The sequence below is a fragment of the Sphaeramia orbicularis genome, chromosome 7, assembly GCF_902148855.1.
Source record: "Sphaeramia orbicularis chromosome 7, fSphaOr1.1, whole genome shotgun sequence".
In the NCBI taxonomy this organism is placed as follows: domain Eukaryota; kingdom Metazoa; phylum Chordata; class Actinopteri; order Kurtiformes; family Apogonidae; genus Sphaeramia; species Sphaeramia orbicularis.
The window spans coordinates 52,151,412-52,168,723 of NC_043963.1; the positions used below are offsets into that span (position 1 = coordinate 52,151,412).

Genomic DNA, 17,312 nt, shown 5'->3' on the forward strand with positions numbered 1-17,312 from the left:
AATGGATGAGCTAATCATACATTATGAAGTTTTTTTTTTTTTTTTTTTCATTGCAAACTTGTACACTGTGTGCCGCCATTGTTGTGTTGTGTCATGTTGTAGTTCGCGGTGAGGTCGGGGCACTTCCTTGCAACAAGGACCTCCAGCCTGGACAAGCGTTTCAATGCATTTTACCAAGTTGGACATCAGAAACGTTCCATTTCCCAGCACGCTGGAGTGCAGGCACTGTTTACAACCTGATGGAGTGACAGCGGGGACGTCCAATCACACAAGAAACAGCAGAGCCAATCGAGGTGCTTGTGGGCGTTTTAAACTAAGGAAAACAGGTTTCAGCTTGAGCGACAGTTTCCCACTTGGTTCTAGTGCTTGACGCGTCTCTGTGGTTTTGGATGGTAAAAACTGTAGTGGACCAAAACAGCCTTTCAAAAAGTTCAGGGGATATATCCGTGTCCATTATTTCTAAAGCTGTTAATAAACAAGGGAACAAGTGTCTGTGCAAAGCAAAAATACTTTCCCAAGGTTTAGTTGAACAAAAATACAAATAAATGCAGGTTTCTTTTAAAACCTGAGGCTTTTCTGACTTGTCCACGTTCAGTGAAACCTTTGTGTTGACTTAACAAGCAGATGGAAACTTTAAATTACCAATCGAAAGCTTAAATCTTTGGTTTTTAACAATCATACATTTCCTTACTAGATGTACAACATAGATAAAAACAGAACTGAAGTGGAAAAGTTGATAAATGTCCTTGCTACCAGCCATATCCTAACTAGAACATTGTAGTAGTTCAATAACCATATCACAATTTGCTCAGTACACACAATATTTTTTAATTGGGTCCCTGTTAAGTCAGCAGGAATTTCATCTGATTCTGACCAAACTGAACCGTTTGCTGCCATTGTCATATCATACATTTACACATTGTACAGTATTAGGAGTAAAAAGGCTGAAGGTGAATTTTAAAAAAGATGCTTGAAACAGTCCAGTGCCTTGGCACATGAAAGGTTAATGACGGTGAGTCCAGATTGAGGCAAAACCAGGAAAATCACAATTGCCTTTTCTATTTTAATTTAGAGTGGGGAACAGAACAGAAAAGAGAGCAATATGTCAGAAGGTTGGAGAGCAAAGCCATGGATGCAGCGCTTTAAATGTAATGTTACAGGATTCTGAAATAAATTCTAAATTCTTTTTGGAAGCCAATAGACTAGAGGGATGTGAGTGTTGGGTTAATGTGTGACTAACAACCTCATCATGATAACAACCTGGAAGCGGATTTTTGGACTAATTATAAACAATTGACAGCTGATTGACTGAAAGAGGTGTAGAGGTAGCTGCAGTAATGAAATGAAAGCAACCAACAGAATAGAATCAATGGAAGTGGCTAAGTTATCTGGCCCAAATAGAATGATTTCTGCATTTTTAGGGTTTGGATTAAGGAAAGTGGTGGTTATGCAATCTTTGATAGTTGCTAGACAATCATGGAGCATGTAGTTGATTTAGGTTATCAGGTTCAAAAAAGTAATTGTTTATCTTTGGCACAACAGTGATGTGACATCACGAACCTAACTAAATAGGTGAAATGGAGTAATTATATTGAAAACAATATGAAATACATAAGAAGATGAGTTGTTGGCGTCATATATTAGTAGAGACCATTGGCCATCGGTGTGTGTTATTTCAAGACAATATTCATTCAGTCTCTAGACATCAGTGCTTTAAAAAAGATATTTTGTAAGCATGTTGCCAATTTTCATGAAACCACAAATACAGATAAGAATGACTAGGGCATTTCCTCCAAACACATACACCAGTGTGGTGGTCCAGAAAGAAAACAAGTACACAGTTCGATCACAGTATGGCTCCAGAAGCAGAACCTGGTGTGTATGTGGAGGGTTCAGGTTCTCTTTATTCACTCTTGTGCTCATCCTCCAGAGCTGTAACAGCTTCCTTGCTGGCACCTTGGTAGTGATGATCCAGGTCTGGTTGACATTTGGAAGGTTCTGGGTCTGGTTGAGGATCGGAAGGCTCCGGGTCTGGTTGAGGATTACAGGACCTTGGGTCGGGTTCTCCGTGGTATTGCTCAGCTTGTTGCCAGGCATAGTGGCAGTGTTCCTGTCGTAATTGGGTGGATATATAGAATAAATCTGGTAGCTACCTGAAAATGTAAAGGGATTGGATAAATTCTTATTAAGTGCATGCACATTAAAAGGAGGATTTTGTCTTAAAAGGCAAGAACATAGTCTCAAATTTTAAATCCTTAAAAAAAATTATAATAAAAAATATAATAATAATAATAATAATAATAATGAAAAAATGGACCATCAAATAATACAATGAAACTACAATTCTTTTGACTCAACAGTAAAAACTGTGACTACCAAATACAGACAGGCCGACCTCAACAGAAAAATAACAATACATGACATTATTTGATTTGATTATAACACACTCTTACTGTCATGAGCTACCTCTTATGGTTGTCTCAATAAGTGCATTTAGAAAATAAAGTGACATTGGTCGCATGACTTTGTTAAACAGTGATAAACCCTAGTGCTTTGGGATGGATATGCAGGAATAACAAACTCTACAGACCAATGGTCATGTCTCATTTCACGCTGAAGGTCCTTGCATTTTTAGTATTTTTCAGAATATTTTTTTTCATTCTCCTTAGTAATTTTCCACATACATAATGCACTTAAATATGACATGTAAGTTTAACACAGTAATGACTCTACAGACAGTCGTCTGTCCCAGGTGACGTATGACTTGAATACAGAAGCTTTAAAGCATTTCACAATGTGTCCCTTACCGTAGAGGAACCAGATAATGTACACCAGGAGCAGGCTTAAGTTCCACAGAGTCAACACCATGTTGCTCTTCCTCGTGGGACAGAAGAGGTTTGGCAAAGCTAAGGCACTCATTAGGAGCAGGCCCAATATCCCACACACCATCACATAGACTGGAATCATTGGAGCTGCTGGACACTCATACATGTACACTGCACCTGCTCACACACAGGACACACTCTAACACCAGTACAGCACACCCTCATATGGACATGACAACACACTAGTGTATGTTCATTGCATTTGTATGCAATATCAAAAACATCAGATTTTGGAACAGTCATGATCATTTTGAATATCGGGTTTGCTGTAAATTTGGTGACTTCTACCATTTTTCAGTTATTTTAATGTACCATGCTCAAATTCCTTTAAAATATCTCTATATTGCTGTTTTTTTTTTGTTTGTTTGTTTGTTTTTCATGTGGTTTTCATATGACGATTTACAGGTTACTACATCCTTACACATATCTTGTCTGTGAAACATTTTTCATATTATTTCATTTTATGGATTTAGTATGTACACAGCTTGGCCAAAATAAATCACTCTAATATTTCACTCTAACATCTTTGATTACAGTGTGGTTTGATTATGGCATGCATCTTCTCTGGGATTGTTTCCAAAGGCTTACGTAATGGAACTAGATTTATTTATTTATTTTTTTTTTTTTGGACTCATAATGTTGTTGAATATAGAGCCAACTGAACTAACCCCAGATGATAACACTGCCCCCACAGGCTTGCCCTGCTGGCATGATGGATAATCACTTCATCCTCCTCTCTTCTCACCCTGATGCACCCATCACTCTGGAACAGGGTCACTCTGGGCTCATCAGACCACATGACTTTTTTCCACTGAAACACAGTCTAATCTTTATGCTCTCTATCAAACTGATGGTTGTTTCTGAAAGGACAACCTACTCACTGCATCAGTTAGGATTAAAGAACTTGTTGTAGCTGAAACATATTATTCACTGCAGTAATTATCCAATGGAAGGAACTGAACTATTTGCCAAGTTAAATCCTGGTGGAATATTTGTCCAGGCTGTGTATAATATAATCCCAAATCAGAAAAAGGGAAAATGGTGTGGAAAATGCTAACTGAGAAAAGATGGCTAGAAAACAAGTAGTCTTTGGAATTGTCAAAAGTGAGAAGAAAACATATAGTGGCTCACTTACCAATAGCAATCTCAGCAATTGGAAATGCACTCACAAGAAGAACAGTGCACCCTAAAGGATGATACATACAAAATGCTTTTGTTTAAAAGCATATAGGCAATGATAATGTGTATTTATTAATATTCCTATTACTTACCCGCAATAAATATCCCTGCACCAAACACACTGCATAAACAGCTTCCTGGGAAATTTCCTGCCATTATGACAAAAGGCGTTCAGCTCCAATCGGTTGTCTGTCAGGTAAAACATAAAGACATAACTCCATCATCACAGCTTCATAAAGTGATGGTGATAGAAATGTAATAAGACAAGCAATGTACTACGTATCATTAATAAATAATGATAAAGCTGGTTCACCATCTGTTTTGTCTTACCAAGTCAGATCATTGTATCTAAACTGTTCAGTGTGTCACCTAAGATGTTGGTTTAAGACAGTCATTACACCACCTCAGCAGGGAACATGTAAGCAAGGACTTTCCAGTGTTGAGTCAGTATCACAGTATTACAACAGTATTTGCAGCTGAATTAGGAAGTAATGAAATATTTCATTACTGTACTTCAGTGGAGGTTTCCGTTTCTGTGTTTTACTTAAGTATTTATTTTTTTGTTAAAATTTTTTGCTGCATTTCAACACAAATACCTGTACTTTCCACCCAGTACCTCTATTAAAACACTCTCTCTCTCTTTAACCGCAACTGGTCAAGGCAATCGGCTATCCCCCTGCTCCAGGTTTCTGCCTCTTAATGGAAAGTTTTTCCTCACCACTATCACCAAGTGTTTGCTCCTGGAGGATTCTGTTGGGTGTCTGTGAATTGGCTTAGGAGTCTGGTTTGATCAGCTCTACATGAAAAGTATCATATGATAACTTTTGTGTTTTGCGCACTGTATAAATTCAATTTGAGTGAATTTGACTGATTGAGTTGTACTTGTCTTGACTTGTATATTGAATGTCAGTGATGTTGATGTAATTTCAGATCAATCTGATCAGAAGTACATCCAACCAGGTACCTTTTTCCGGTTCCAGCCTCTTCAGCTTTTTACACATGTATAATTTAGTTGATCATATCATCAAAACACAAGTCACTACAATGTGGCTTATGAAGTAATGACTGCAGACTGTGTCACTGCCTTACAATAGCAACTTAAGTAAACTAAGCAACATGGGAAATAACATGAAGCAAATGAGAAAGGGTGTGGTCATACATGCAGCACAGTACGTGCCTGTCTTTACATGTGTGAGCAGTGCTGCAGCGGAAGTACAGAAAGCCCTGGCTACTGTCAACCCATGCAAGGCTGCAGGGCCAGATAACATCCCTGGATGCTTTCTGAAAAACTGTGCCGAACAGCTAAAGGATTTTTTCATAGACATCTTTAATATCTCACTCGGAAAGGCTATGGTGCCCACCTGCCTCAAAAGTGCCACCATCATTCCTGTCCCAAAAAAAACAAACCCCATCAGTCTCTCTAATTTCTGCCCTGTGGCCCTCACACCTATAGTGAAATGTTTTGAATGCCTGGTCATGCAACACATTAAAAACTGTCTCCCTGCTGACCTGGACCTACAATTTTCTTACAGAACAAACAGATCCACAGATGATGCAATTTCCACCATGCTCCACCTCATCTTGAGCAGAAGGACACCTACGCCAGGCTGCTGTTCATAGATTTCAGCAGTGCCTTCAAAACCATCATCTCGTAGCAGCTGGTGAAAAAGCTGCAGCTGCTACAGGTGGACCACAGCATCTGCAACTGGGTCTATCATTTCTTGACTCAGCAACAGTAGACAGTTAGGGACATAGCTGTGGGAATCCATTTCAAATGGGATGTGCTGTGAGGATCATGCAAACGGTGATGCAAAATCACTTAGTTTTTTCAACTGATGAAAATACATTGTTTGACTATTACTTGGGTAAGATAAATAATAATTAAAAAATGCAAGCTACACAAAATATAAGACAAATGAGTGACTGACTGAGCACTGACACATAGAAAAGCCAGATTTACACAATACTGCAGCAAGTACCAACAACTGTTCACTTGCAAAGTAGACAATAATCCGAAACACAAACTAACACAACTGGCTGGTGTGTAGGCTATACTGGCTGCTCAGAAAGCAAGATTTACAAAATAGACTACTTTAAGAGCATGGACTACTGATAAATAATATTCAAGGAAAACAACGGACGTACGTTTCATCAAACTGAGGTGATGATGAGTAGACCTAGGCCTGTTTATGCACAGTCTGAGTGTGATTTGATGTGGGCTGGGAAATGAATTGTCTCCCCTCTTATTAAAAGTCCTCTGCGGATTGACACTAGAAACACTAGATGAAAACAGCAATTAAAATATAGACACTGATGGGTGAACCCACAATAGGTGACAGGAGTGTGAGTGGTGCTAGCCGTGGTTCTGAAAGGGTTAATGTTGGTCACATTTTATGACGTTCTAAACAACAGTGTTTTCCCACAATTTACAATTTACATATATGTTTTTTCATAAGGTCAAAAGTAGACTCTTCACATACTGCTTGCTGACTGTCATTTATTTTCATAAACTTTTCAGAAGCATTTCCACCTTTACATTTTTCACAAATCAAACTCTGGGTTTACTGTTATAGCAGGTACCCGTACCTTAAGCTGATGCTCCAAATGTGTTTTTGCGATTCGAGGTAACACTGATGAAAGTTTTCACCGTCTCCTGGATGTCCAGCTGTTCCACAACGTCTGCATGCACCTGCATGAGTGTGAGGTGTGTGAGTCAATGACTCAATGACTTTATTTAATTATTTAATTTATACATTTGGAATGTTCTGTCCTGTGATCCAGAGGGGGATGCTGCAGCACCCTGCGCAGCCCTACTTCCCAGGGTCTTGATTAGGGAGACCAACCACACATCAAAGACCATCACAGTGAGCACAGGCTCTCTGCAGGGCTGTGTCCTGAGTTCCCTGCTCTCCAGGCTGCTCACCTTTGACTGCACTGCCAGGTACTGCAGCAACCACATCTTGAAGTTCACAGATGATATGATGATGGTGGGCCTCATTAAGGATATCAGTGAGCCTGCGTACAGGGAAGAAGTGAAACAGCTGAGTTCATGGTGTAGTTCCCACAACCTCTTCCTCAAAGCAGACAAGACCAGGGAGGTTGTTAACAATTTCAGGAGGGCTGGCAAACAGGATCATGCACCATTACACATCAACGGGACTGTTGTGAAGAAGGTCAGCAGTGTGAAGTACCTGGGGGTTCACACTGACGATAACCTCACTTCAACCTCTAACACCTCGGCAGTCCTCAAAAAAGCTCAGTTCCACTCCCTCCACAGACTCAGGAAAACAGGCCTCCCCACCACACACCTCACCACCTTTTACAGGGACACTGTCAAAGTGTCTTGACCTATGGCTTCACCTCCTGGTTTGGGTACTGCAGTGGACAGGACAAAAAGCAGCTTAACAGACTGGTGAAGACAGCCAGCAAGATCATTAGTGTCCCACTCCCCTGCCTAATGGAGCTATACCAACAGCGCTACATCAGCAGAGCCACCTCCATCATCATGGACCTGCTCCATCCTTCCCACCATATCTTCTCCCTTTTGTCATCAGGGAGAAGATACAGCAGCATCAGCTGCAAAACTAGCAGGAGGCTGAATAGCTTCTTTCCCCAAGCTATAAGACTTATTAATGGACTGTGGACTCCCCACATACACACCCACACTCACCATTGGCAGTTAGTCACCTGTCAAGAGACTGAACGCACTATGGAAGAATGGACTGCTTGTATCTGTTTTTATTTCTATAATGAAGCTTTTATTCCATTTTATTTAATTATGTTTATTTATTTATTGATGTTGCTATTGCACTGTAGTCACAGATTGAGGAGCGAAATCTCATTATCTTGTGTATGTAAGTGCACAGTGAAAATGACAATAAAAATCCTTGAATCCTTGAAGTCCTTGAATATTTCACCTTCATTCCGGAGTAATGTCTGTTTAAATGAAATGATGGCATCATTTGGTTGGGCATTTTTGGAAATTTTTCGTAACGTGCATTGTGGTAAGCGGAGCTCCACACAGCCTCATTATGACCTAAGTGGCAACAAACACGGAAACGGCTTCATTGCCTCTTGCTACTGAAACTGTGTGGAGCTCCGCTTCCCACAATGACCGTCACGACAAATTTTCGAAAATGCCTGAGTGACCTACCAGCTCTGTTTGTAAACAAATGGACGGTTTATGGTGGAGTACTCTTCAAAACTGTTCACAGTGAGGTAAGAGATTCGTCCGTGCATAATCACAGAAAGACTTATGGATTTGTGATAATTAAGGCTATGACTCAGGTTTTACAGATTTGCTGAAAGTCACACACAGCTTTAAGCAGTAGGGGAATTTATCTTTTTTATTCACCCTGCCTCTCTGTATACTGTAATATGGTGAACATGTTAGGGCATTAGTGACTTCAGATTTTTTCAGATCGACTTATTTGTCAATAAAGTCGAAGTTGAGTCGACTTGTCGTATGATGACGTCATCACTTTGACAGCGGAGGAGCAACACAGACACACAGCTGTTCAACAATGAGCAACTTGTACAAACGTTCACACGTTCAAGCATTAGCAGTCCTTCTCAGACATTTAACCAAAACAAAACATAGGTCGATACCTTGAATTTTCTTTTAAATTTAAATTAACAACATAAAGTGGGAAAAGGTTAAGACCGTGGCAGCCAAGACACACAGCATGTTAAAGAAAAGAGCACATTGTCTTCATGAAATAAATGAACAGAATAAACTAAATACACTGGCTGTCCAAATTATTATTCAATATTGGTGGTGCTTACATGGTTCACAGAACATTACTTAGATGACAGTTTTCTAGATCACAGTCAGTGATCTGCGCATCAGTACCGCTCACTGCGCTCCATGTTTTCATGTGTAAAGATGAGCATATCGACACGCGCTGAATGATGGCTCGCACGCTGTCAGGAAGGGAGAGAGAGAATAACACACAACTAGTCGACCCTTCCAAAGTAACGTCGACTTGTGCCACAGACGTCGACACATCGACAGACCGACTTTTCAGTTAATGCCCTAGAACATGTGTACCATTTTCATTCAGTTTGCAGAATTTAAACTTTAATCAGTTATTTGTCTTGTATCTACAATGTTTTGAAACACTGAACAGCAGCACAGTTCTTTTATACCCCTTTTCTACCAAAAAGAACTTGGTGCTAGTTCGGTGCCGGTGCTTAACTGGTTCCAACCTGGTGCCTCCAAAGAACCAGTTTGCTTTTCCATAGGTCAAGAGCCAAGTCAGAGCCCCATCATTACATCATTGTAAAATGTGACCACGTGACTGGGTCTGGTGCAGGAGATGCTTGCCCAGAGCAAGCCCTGTTCTTGTGTTTAAAGCCTATATTCCAATCCACAGGCAAAAAACACAAATATTCACGTTATGGCATGTGTGATTAACATAAATATGTGGGTTTCTATATGACAAACGTAGAAACATAATGCAAGGATAGTCTGTAAACAGATAATTAGTGAGGTCAACAGAACAGTATTGTTACCCAAATTTATGTGAGACATAGGAAGACACAGACAAAATTAACTTTATGCAATTAAAATGGGTTTACTCACACTGAAGTAAAAAAAAAAAAAAAAAACAACATAAAAAATGCTTTAAAAACTTTACAAAAGGGAAGAAAAATCCAGGTGGTGTTGCTGTGAAACTTCCTCCTCATCCATGGACAACAAACCATAAAGAACAAAACAAACAAACCGTGGTTAGTTGGACATGTTCTCCCCAATGTGGACAGTGTCTACTGGAACACGGTTTAGTTAACTACAGTTAGAACGATAACCCTGTTTACTGGAACACAGTTCAGGTAACTACTGTTAGAACCATAACCCTGTCTACTGGAACACAGTTCAGTTAATTACTGGGTTCAGTTCTGCTTTTTATGAACACACCAAAGAAACAGCGTTTCAGAGACAACACGGAAATGATGTTAGCTTGTTGTTAGCATACCAGTAGCTAGCGTTTTTAACATCCATAATGTTTGCTGCTCGCTTTAATCTCTATAGATGACTTTTTGTTAGCCATTAACCATGCGTTTGAGAAACAAAACATACCAGTATTGTTTGTCGCTGTTTGAACAACAGACTCGTCCACAATCAAAAGCCTCCAGTCTGTGTCTGCTGAGTCCAAGTTCAGTGCACCAGTAGTTGGATTCAGCGGTCCCCTAAAACCCAGTCCAGCAGGTTGAAATGCGGGGTTCTTTTCTGCTGTCCGCTGCATCCAAGCTGTCTTTTGTGGTCCATGTAGTCCATCTTGGACTTCGGATGAAGCCTACAGTGCCAGAAATCACTGGGTCTGCTCCTCAGTCTACTGCTGCTTATTTTTGCCATCTATTACTCTTACTCTAAAAACTAAACTAAACTAAAAATCCTCTGGTTGTAGTTTTAAAAATGACGGTTCATAGCTTTCACTGTTCCTGTTTTGGTCTGTTACCCCGCCGACTGATGACGCAGGGGGTCACGTCATTGGTACTTAGTCTGGCCCTGGTTTAGCCCAGTTCAGAGTTGGTGCTTGCCTGGCACCAGTTTGGAACCACTTTGGAACTGGTTTGGCTGGTGCTTGGGCAGTGGAAACAAGAAGAACTGGCGCTAAGCCAGGCACTGGCTCCAAACCAGCCCTGGAACCAATTTGGAGGAAAAGAGGTGTGAGATGATGATGGCCAAACCACCACTTGCAGGCATCAGAATGATTGTTCAGAAACCAATGGGTGACGCTGCGGTTCCTGTATTGACTATACTTTGTAGGGATATACCAGAATCTCATTTGGGCTGTCTATTTATTACATGTAATCACTTGTCATTGAAAGAACATTTAGGTCATTTATTGCTTTCTAGCATATATGCTGGAATGGATAAACTCAGTAGTCTCTCACACAGTACTGGGTAGATGCATAAATTGTTGTCTGTCCCCTAAGTGTCTTTCAACATACACAGCTTTTCCATCTTCTCCCAAGAGAATGATGCTATGAGAGCTGGTGGAGTTTCACATTTTCAAATGAGGGCCTCCCTAATCTGAATGACAAATGGCATGGAATAACGAATGACCTAACCCTAGTGGTCATTCGTTATTCCATGCCATTTGTCATTAGGATTAGGGAAGCCCTTCAGATGAATACTTTGAGGGTGTAATTTAAACCTATGACACGGCCTGGATGTTAATAATGAGGAGAGGAAAGCAGAGGAGTGGCAGTAGGTATCCATCATGACTGAGCTCAGGGAGATGCCAGCGTCGTAGCATCTGCTTCCACTGATGTATTCTCCATGGAGAGGAAAACCTGATTAGCCATAATGACAGCACTGTAAGTGAACTGATTAGACGTCAACAGAGGAGGGAAAAGTCACCCAAATGTTTTGCTGGTGAAAGTATCAATATAAACACTTTTGATGGATGGCTATATGCAGTCACTGGAGCAGGCACAGATAGGCCAACCAGGATCCATCGAGCCAAATGTGGGACAAAGAGTATGCTTGTGTGGAGCCAAGTTGACTTAATGCGTTTTTAATGTGCATTGCGTCTCCTTAGATCTTCTACACAGTACCTTTTCTCTCTCTACTGCTGGAAAGAAAAACAATGAGCCAATTAAATGAGAATGAAGATTACACATACAGTGCATTTGGAAAGTATTCACAGCACTACAGTTTTTTTTTTTTTTTTTTACATTTTCTTTTGTGACAATTTTTACTTCAGTATTCTATATACAATACCTCATGATGACAAAGTGAAAAAAGTTTGTTTTGCAAGTGTAAAAAAAAAATAAAAACAAAAATATAACATGTGTATAAGTATTCACAACAGCATTTGCCATGACACTGAAAATTGAGCTCAGATGCATTCTGTTCCCTCTCATCAGCACTTCAGATGTTTCCACAACTTGACTGGAGTTTATGTGTGGTAGATTAATCTGATCAGACATGATTTGGAAATGCACACACCTCTCTCAAATACTTGACAGTGCATGTCAGAGCACAAACCAAGTCATAAAGTCCAAGGAATTGTCTGTAGACCTCAGAGATAGGATTGTATCAAGACACAGATTTGGGAAAGGGTAAAGAATAATTTCTACAGCACTGAAGGACCCAGTGAGCACAGTGGCCTTCATCATCGATAAATGGAAGAAGTGTGGAACCATTAAAACTCTTCCTAGAGCTGGACGTCTGCCAATATGAATAATGGTGGTAGAAGGGTCTTAGTCAGGGAGGTGACCAAGAACCTGATGGTGACTTGGACAGAACTCTGGTGTTACTGTATGGAGAGAGGAGAACCTGCCAGAACGAAAACCATTTCTGCAGCACTCCAATCAGTAGTGGTGGGCAAGTGAAGCCTCATGAAGCACTGAGGCTTTCCTAACAATTGTGTCGAAAAAGATTCAAAGCTTCAAGACTTCAGTGACGGTGACATCTGGTGGACAACTGATGCAATAGCAACCTCTAAAGAGCACGACTGAAGCACTGGCACTGGTTCAATCCCATGACAGCAATAAAAGTTCAGAAAAGTCAGTGTGGTCATTCAAGTTTTTTGTTCATTCATACCAAATAATGATTATATTGTCATTACAATAAAATATGCAGATATTCTCCCCCATACTCTAAAACACATTCCAGATTAACCCAAAGAATAAATGCAAATGATATCAAGGGTTAAATGTGGGTTAAGGGTTTAGCTTTGAGCTTTACTTAAAAACTGTACTAAAAGTCCCTAACAGGATTAGAGATCGTTCCTACTTTGCAAATGATCATGGTGTTTGAATTCAGAAACATTGTTTTTTTTTTGTGTGTGAAGTGTTTTTAAGGAAAACCTTTAAAGATAATGGTTTGTCATTTGGGGACTTTTGTGGTTGATTTGGAATGATTATTCACAGAAGCAGACAAGTTATTTGTCCTCACAGGTTTTTATTGAGAAATATAATTTTTTCTACTGTTGCAGGCTTCAGTCTCTTCTGGCTGACCAGCTCCCCAGCTTTGGAAAATATCCTTTCACAGGGAACAGATGACGCTGGGATGCACAGATACTTGCATGCAAGTTTCCACAGCGTAGGATATAAAGTCTTTCTTGCCACCCAGTACTTCAGGGGATCCTCTGCTCTTGTCAGAATTTGTTCTTTCAAATATCTATGACACAGACAGTAAGAAAATGAATGACTGAATAAAACAACTGATGTTTCAACAGTAATCAACATGCATACCTCTGGATCTCCACTGCAGTGCTGGCAGATGCACTGCAGGTGCGGTGCTGAGACTCTACATAATTGTCCAGCAAAGCCCACAAGTTGTAATTTTCTTGACCAGCACTGGTGGATGTTGTTGCCGTCTCCAGTGGCACATCTTCTGCCAACCCATCAATAAGACTGGCACACTCTCGTGTCAGCCTTTCTACAGCAGCTTGAGCGTTGCTTTGATTAATAAAGCCAACCTGTTTAAACCGTGGATCCAAGATGGTGGCCACAGACAGGGAGTTCACCTTTTCCAAGCCACTGAATTTTTCATTCAAATTATTTTTCAAATGGTTGGCAAGTGTGGCACCAATACAAGGAGCCATTTGGGCACATTTGGCTGAAATGACATGTCTCAGCATTTTGGCTATAGGAATTGCCTTTGACCCCAACACTCTCCTTTCCTCAGAAAGCTCAACAGTTGCCTGATAGAATGGCCTTAAAACTGTCAGGCACTGGTTGATTGCTGCATAGTCATCAGCAGTGAAAGGCACTATGTCAGTGCTGAGTGATGCCAGGGCTGCCCCTAAAGGTTCTCTCTGTTTATAAAGCCTATTGAGCATGGCGTAAGTGCTGTTCCATCTGGTTTTGACCTCTTGAACAAGCTTTTTTTGGGGCATGCCCATATTAGCTTGAATAGAGCACAACTTTTCCTTTGCTTTTGAACTAGATTTGAAGTGTGCCACTATTTTGCGGGCCCTACTGCGAATGTTTTCCAGCTCAGGAGTCTGACAGAGTGATTTTTTGACAATGAGATTCAGCATGTGGGCAAAGCAATAAATATGTTTAACGTTTAACTGAGTAACACTTGCCACAATATTGTGAGCTCCATCAGTAACCATCCCACAGACCTTTTCAGTGATTCCCCACTCTGTCATCAGATTTGCAATTGCATCTGACATCTAGCTGCTGTGTGGGTCAAAGGAAAATACTGCACACCTAAAAGCACAGTAGCCAGATCTAGGCTGTCTGACACATAATGGCAAGTGACACCAAGGTATGCATCCATGTTGAGTGATGTTCACATGTCAGCAGTCAAACTAACAGCTGAACTCTGCTTAATTTCTGCCAAGGCCTTCTCTTTGGTTACAGTGTACCTTGCGTCCACCATTGCCTTTATAGTTTTGCGGCTTGGAATGGAGTATGATGGGTCCCGGATTTTAATGAAATTTTGGAACCCTTCATCCTCCACGACAGAAAAAGGCTGACCATCTTTAACTATCATGTCCACCAAGGCCTCATCCAGCTTCTGTTTTCTGGACACTGTGTGGGAGAAAGGTTGCTATATGAATATGATACACAACATCTACAATAAACAGACACACACACATACATATATACAGTATATATACGTATATATTTATCTTACTGTCAGGATTTCCAGTGTTGACAGGGTCAAAGGTTTGCTGGGTATGATTGTCATCATGCCTGGCACGCAAGTGTCTCAGCATAGATGATGTGTTGTTGCTGTAAGACAACTCTTGTGTGCAGAGCAAACACCACACCTACAAGCAATTGCAATTTTGTGACCCATTTAAAAATTAAAAATACAATTCAATTATGGAAACATAAAATGTATGCCATAAACTGTGTTATACCTTATTTGATGGTATGAGATCAAAATGATCCCAAACTTTAGAACATCGCTTATTGGTGGTACACGCCATAAAACTTGCCAAAATACTCTCACTCTCCAAATCTCTATCTCCTCACAACCCCATTTTGAAGCATAATGATGCATCTTATATAGCTGGTATGGCACCAAACCACTCAAATCTGTCAAACCTGTCAAGCTGTCATTGGCTCAGAATGCACTGAAACGCCATGAGCCAATGACACACACTGAAAGACTACAAGCCAATGAAAAGCTTCGAAACATTTTGAAGCAATGAAGCGCGAAGTGAAACAGCGATGACGTTCGAAGCCTCGAACGTCATCGGTCATGTGACTCTGGTGTTTTGATACAAGCTCCGACACAGCGTTTCGAATCACTCCGCTTCAGGAAGAGTGACACAAGCTCCAAAGCCTCGGTATCATTTGCCCATCACTACTAAACACTTTAAAATCCACTATCACACAGACACTAAACAAAATTAAACTTAAATACTACACATTTACATTGCACTCTATCTTTTTGTGGTCTAATTTGTGTCTCCCTTTTCTCCAGGGCCAAGAAATCATCAATTAAAATACACGTATCACTGGATGTAAAAAGTGAAAAGGAAAGACAATAAAATCAATAAACTACTTTAAAAACCAATCGTGTGCAATTACTCTGTGCAAATATATTTGTTTAAAGTGCTGTGCTGTAAACTACATGTGCAAGTTAAAGTACTTAAGTGAAAAAAGGTGCCTGTATTTATACTTAAGTGACAAACAGCTGTTTGTCACAGACCATGACAAACTAAATTCTCTGGTCTGATGAAACAAAGATTGAACTCTTTGGCTTGAATGCCAAATATCATGTCTGGAGGAAACTACACAGTGCTCATCACTTGCCCAATACCATCCCTACAGTGAAACATGTGGGGATGTTTTGGGCAGCAGGAACTGGGAGACCAGTCAGAGTTGAGGGAAAGATGAATGCAGCAATGTACAGAGACATTCTTAATGATAACCTGCTCCAGAACACTCTACAGCTTGGACTGGGGTGAAGATTCATCTTTAAACAGGACAACAACCCTAAGCACACAGTCAAGACAACAAAGTAGTGGGTTTGGGACAACTCTGTGAATGTCCTTGAGTGGCCCAGCCACAGCCCAGACTTGAACTAAAGACAGTAAGCAGCACTAAAACCACATATGTAGAAGTAGAGTACAATGGGGCTAAATGTAAGGTCACACCGAAAACATCAAAACTGTAAACTGTCGTTACCTTGTAACATTATATACTGTTGTAGTTCTGTGTTGGCTGCACTCGCAGGTGTAAATGTAGGGTTATGCTGAAACATCAAAGTCATATCCTGTTGGAGTCAATGGACATGACATACTACTGCAGTGCTGTGTTAGCCATATGTGCAGGAGTAACCATAGGGTTGTACCAGAGAATTGGAGCTGTGTTATAGCGCCTGATACACGACACAATGCTGTGGCCCTCAAAACTGGGCATCACCATGTTACTATGTCTCAGCACCAGCAGGGGTGAAGGAAAGAGCATATGGTTAAACGTGTCTACCATCTGAGACTTTAGCATTGTACACTACTGTTTCACTGTGGTTGTGACGTACACTGCTGCACATGTGCGCTGCTCTAGATTTGAATGCTTTGTGCTGCTGTGCTTTTATGTCTGTTGTAATCTGCCCTAAGATGTGTGAAAATCAAGTTCTAATGGAAGAAGGACAGGGAAGATACATCTGACCCATGCAGCAGACAGCTGCAGGAAAAAGTATGAGGAGGAACCACGTAAAGAAAGAAATATGGCCATCTTCCTTTGGGAATCATATTAAGAAAACAGTGTTTTGAAGAAAGTGGGTGTAAAACCCTCACAAGGCAAGGGACATCAGAAAGGTATAAACGGGCATGTAAAGTTTCTACAGATAACTTGCTCTCAAGACCTGTGTTTGTTGCTTGCTGCCCAATAAACACAGCTGCACCAGACATCACTAGACTCTCCCTCATTTTTGGATGGCCATAGATTCGGACCATAGATCTACCTTGGCAGAGGTCTGCGCTGTCCGAGTGCTTTTCTAGTTCTGTATTTATTTTATTTATTCTTGTGTGTTTGTGCTTGTTTTAAGTTAAATACAATGAAGTGCTGCTTGCATAAATATAATTTGCTGTTATTCCTTTTACTTTTTAAATTATGTTCTAAAGGATCTTTGACTTAATATTATTTCTATGGTTGCTGACTGAAAATTAGTAAGGCCATTGGCACATTTAAAGTAATTCCATTGTCTCACATATGCAATTGTCAGCTAAGCTTCAAAGTAAAGGGTATGCCATTTAGAACTGTTCCACTTTCGTTATTAACTGTAACATTACTTTTCTGTTTTGCAGCACTGAAAATGAAATAACT

General features: G+C 40.4%; 1 protein-coding gene across 2 annotated transcripts; it reads right to left on the minus strand.

The window, feature by feature from the left end:
- Positions 1-509: 509 nt before the first annotated feature.
- Positions 510-4,654, minus strand: LOC115423136 (uncharacterized). Of its 2 annotated transcripts, none has more exons than XM_030139884.1 (5): positions 4,395-4,654; positions 4,157-4,253; positions 4,021-4,071; positions 2,808-3,002; positions 510-2,153 (listed from the first exon to the last, which is right to left on the minus strand). In XM_030139884.1, exons 2-5 carry the CDS (start codon positions 4,218-4,220, stop codon positions 1,714-1,716), a joined length of 750 nt encoding a protein of 249 aa, XP_029995744.1. In that variant the 5' UTR covers positions 4,221-4,253; positions 4,395-4,654; the 3' UTR covers positions 510-1,713. The 2 variants fall into 2 exon arrangements, with proteins under 2 accessions (XP_029995744.1, XP_029995743.1); XM_030139883.1 differs by having other exon boundaries at positions 4,378-4,654.
- Positions 4,655-17,312: the final 12,658 nt, after the last annotated feature.

Coding starts and splice junctions, on each gene's coding strand:
- LOC115423136 (XM_030139884.1), bottom strand. CDS start 4,220: ATGGCAGGAAATTTCCCAGGAAGCTGTTTATGCAGTGTGTTTGGTGCA. Junction 4,072..4,156: donor TGCAGGGATATTTATTGCGG/GTAAGTAATAGG, acceptor ATCATCCTTTAG/GGTGCACTGTTCTTCTTGTG. Junction 2,154..2,807: donor CATTATCTGGTTCCTCTACG/GTAAGGGACACA, acceptor TTACATTTTCAG/GTAGCTACCAGATTTATTCT.